Genomic DNA, 3778 nt, shown 5'->3' with positions numbered 1-3778 from the left:
TAAAATTAATTTTCATCTTATAGTATATTTTTCATAATTAATATAATTTATTTTTTAGAAAAATTCACATATAATTTCCATAGATTCTATTATAGTAAAATAACACAAATATCTTGAGTGTTCTCCCATATGCAATAAGATCCAACTGCTTGCATATCAAATCCATAATCTTGCTAAGTGAGATTGTCGTGCATTAACAAGAGACAGAAGCTGGCTTTCTTCTTTATTATGGACAACAGCATCACACTTCTAAGTGCCGCTTTCCATCCAGGAACATCATAGCTTCTGGAAAAGTAAATTGGGATGTGCTGGCCAGACACCCTGTGTGACAAGGCTGCGTAGTCCATGTATAAAATGTATAAACATGTATAAACAGCTGATATAACTGCTATGGTGTTATGGGACATGTCTGCTACCAACAGATTACCTAGTAATTTTGGGGCTAATATTGCCGTTTTCTACATGAATGAAAGCTTACACTTAATCTTGTCTGAATTGACTGATAAAAGTTCGGCCGTTTATTGAATGAACACGTATGGGGTACTTTTGATTATATTAAATAAAACGTCTAACAGTCACAATACAAGAAATATATAACAATGACGGTTTGCATACTTACTGCACAGATAAGACCTACACACAACGATGCAGCATTACAGAAACATGTTATATCGTTTACCAATATCAACTTCGCATACTCAAGGTGTGGATGAGTTGCATTCATTAGCATGTTATACCTATGTACGTCTTTGGCAGGATAACTTTTACTGCTTTAAGCGCTGGGGCTTTGAAGATGAAATGGAATACGTTTGTTGTCACGTGGTTTCCTGATGCAGGGTTTACGACTTCGGCATGAACTTTGACCTGCATACTATTCTCCACAGTATACACAATCTAGGTATGAGAGAAATGCAGACTGTCGTCATGTCGAATCTCAAAACTACAAATACTAACTGGTAAAATAACTAGTAGATACATGAATACAAACATTTAGGTAGTATTTTTAATGGACTACAGATTTATCACTAGTGTAAAATCATGCGCACGAGATTAGATGACTGCTACACTGTCCACAGATTTTATTGGCCACCTAGCGCACGTACAAAAACTATTAGCACGTAAAAGGCTGCTAATATCATACAGGGTTTCTTCTACATAGAAGGCACTGCGGCACATCGCCGTTGTAAAAATAGATCACCACGTGCTTCGGACTATATACATGGAAAATCGCAATGAAATTCACAGCAACGTTTCTTTTTGCGTGCCGGCACACTCCTGTGTCATTCCCGATTGCAGCTTTTTCCTAGATTCCGGGAGTTTTGCTGTCACTCCCTCATACCAGCGCGGTGCCCACCCCTACATATACAGCAATAACCACGCCCACACGACTGTAACAATCAGTCCATTCACCCCCACCCCGTACTTCAATCAATGCCGGCCCAGCCACGATGTGCACAGCCACGGACGTGGGTAACAGGGGTGTCGCGGGCTGCTTTTTTTTTCTTTTTTCTTTTGCGTGAATGCGTGAGAATGCGTAGGGCATGCGGGAGTATGGGTCCAGATGCGTGAGTCTCCCGCGAAATGCGCAGCGTGAGACTTGGTAGGTCTGCTAATAGAGTAAGATTTAAACTAAAAGGTGAAATTTTATTTTCGGGGGCATCAAATGCAGTCTAAGACATTCAAATTTTTCCAATTTTGCTGGGGGGGACCCCCAGAACCCTCTCTACCTCTCTCCCCCCGCGTCTGCCTGCAAAATCCACATTCGTGCCTACTGCACGCCTTTGAATCCATCATGTGCGTTTTTCCCCAAACTGGGCATTACCGCCATTGTCTAATTTTCCCTCAGAAGAAACCCTGTCATAAACAGTATAAACCAATTTACATCACAACTGGAACTCATACAAACTACGGACAGTTAGCAGGAATTTTTGTATTGTATAGATACTTGTTCTTGTCATGTAGTAGTACTTATTTATTCACCTGGGAGGAGAGGAACAACAATGACCCGATCTCTACTGGTTCTCTGAAGACGATGTCATCTACAGCTTTGATTACTGGCATCGACTGACTGAAAATGTTAATGCTGCTTATGAGAAACAGTAAATATTACGATAATAACATTATTTACATAGTGACAGTAAGGTTGAATGTTCATTATACCCTTCTCTTTAATGACAAATGGTTACATTGTTTCACAACTCATAAATAACTATGTATGTATTGCTATGAGGACTTAAATAAATGAAAATGGTTTATTACCAATATAAGTAGGCATTCGTCCACGCCAATTCAAAAGCTTGTCTCATCAAATATCCACCAAATATCTTCCCATAGAGATTTCGCTCCTGAAATAATGGCACAATATTTATAATATCACACCTTTCTGGGAACAATTTTCACACATATATAGACATGCACATACACAATTATCAATAAGTCACTGATAATCTGGTCGGGTTACCGTTGTACGTGTTAACTGTATCATGTAGATGTAGGCGCCTACGAGGCTACGTATGTGACAGTAGATTGAGATGTGTGACTGTAAACTGAGTGTTACGTATGTGACTGTAGACTGAGATGTATACACGCAGCTAGGGCCTGCATAGTCCGCAAATGCAGACGTAAACTCCGCTTTGCTAATCTGAGGGTGCGGGTTTATCATACTGGGGTCTGCGGTCGGCTCGGACTAGGGCCTGCATACCTCCTAGACAGAATATTTCTGTCCCAGGTAACGTTTTAGATTTTGGATGCGTTATACCACAGGCACAGGCACTTGGACCGTTTCAATAATAAAATGATGGTTAATAAATACTACTTGCCAGTACTACTAGTACTACTAGCCCTACCAGTACCAGTAGTAGGCAGTACCACTACCAGTATTAGTCTTAATGTTTGATTTGACCTAATAACTTCACTTCAACACCGTCCAATACACCGCTGCAACACATAGCGCGCACGCCCTTGTGCATGCACAAATACACAGTGATAGAGAGGGTATCACGCGTAGTGGTGGTGGTAGGGGAGGGAGGGCCCAGAGGCCGGGGACTCTAATAGCAAATGCAGTTCAGTCCTTGTTAACAGTCAACAAATCCATGTTTAACCCTCCTCTTGAGGGTCAAATGGTTATCAGACACTTACTCTTCGCACATCAGCGGAAAGTAGATTTCATGGTCCTTTCAATAAAGTGATAAACGGTAAGTCAGCGCTGAAACAAAAAGGTTTTGCACTCGGTCCATTAGACCATGTCCTCAGAAAATGTCTGATATCTGACTTTTCCCCCACTGCCCTTTGACCTGTGACCTCCAATTTCGCGCTGGTGATGGGTTTCCTCCCCATCACACTATACATCAAATATTAAGAGCGTAGGTCAAGCCGTTGAGATTTTTGCCACAATTCCGCATTTCCTCCTATACCTTAATTTAAGGGGGAAATATTCCCCCTCCATTGACACAGCTTGATCTTTGACCCTTGATCCCCAAATTCGCCATCCCGAGTCCTTTTCGCGACTCCCCCCCATAAATATTCCACTACGCTAGCTTTCCCAATAATAAAAATCTTCACGAGATGAAAACGATATGCATCATAACATAAACAAAACAAGTGCCGCGGAGCGACAGCGCTCATCTAACGTCTACTGCGGTGACTCTGTGGTGGAGTGGTGGGATTCTAGTAAACCCTGTTAGTCCCAAATGTGTTCACATACACGCCGAAATAGTGGAATGCACAGGGATGTTCGTTGGGATCGTTATGAAAGTTGCCACGAGATGGCGCGTACGTT

General features: G+C 41.6%; 1 protein-coding gene across 1 annotated transcript in view; it reads right to left on the bottom strand.

Annotated features, from left to right (window-relative positions):
• Window positions 1-3778, bottom strand: part of LOC106809495 (acyl-coenzyme A thioesterase 9, mitochondrial-like) — a 9712-nt gene that overhangs the window by 548 nt on the left and 5386 nt on the right. Inside the window, exons 7-10 of the mRNA XM_014812583.1 lie at window positions 2260-2396; window positions 1981-2068; window positions 738-894; window positions 1-285 (exon numbers count right to left, since the gene is read on the bottom strand). The exon at window positions 1-285 is cut by the window's left edge and continues 548 nt beyond it. Of these exons, the coding sequence (XP_014668069.1) occupies window positions 242-285; window positions 738-894; window positions 1981-2068; window positions 2260-2396 (426 nt within the window). The 3' untranslated portion in view covers window positions 1-241. The remainder of the gene's footprint in view (window positions 286-737; window positions 895-1980; window positions 2069-2259; window positions 2397-3778) is intronic.

This window comes from Priapulus caudatus, unplaced genomic scaffold (genome assembly GCF_000485595.1).
Source record: "Priapulus caudatus unplaced genomic scaffold, Priapulus_caudatus-5.0.1 Scaffold359, whole genome shotgun sequence".
NCBI lineage: Eukaryota > Metazoa > Priapulida > Priapulimorpha > Priapulimorphida > Priapulidae > Priapulus > Priapulus caudatus.
Note: the sequence above shows the minus strand (reverse complement) of the source record. Positions and strands in the feature narration are given on the sequence as shown.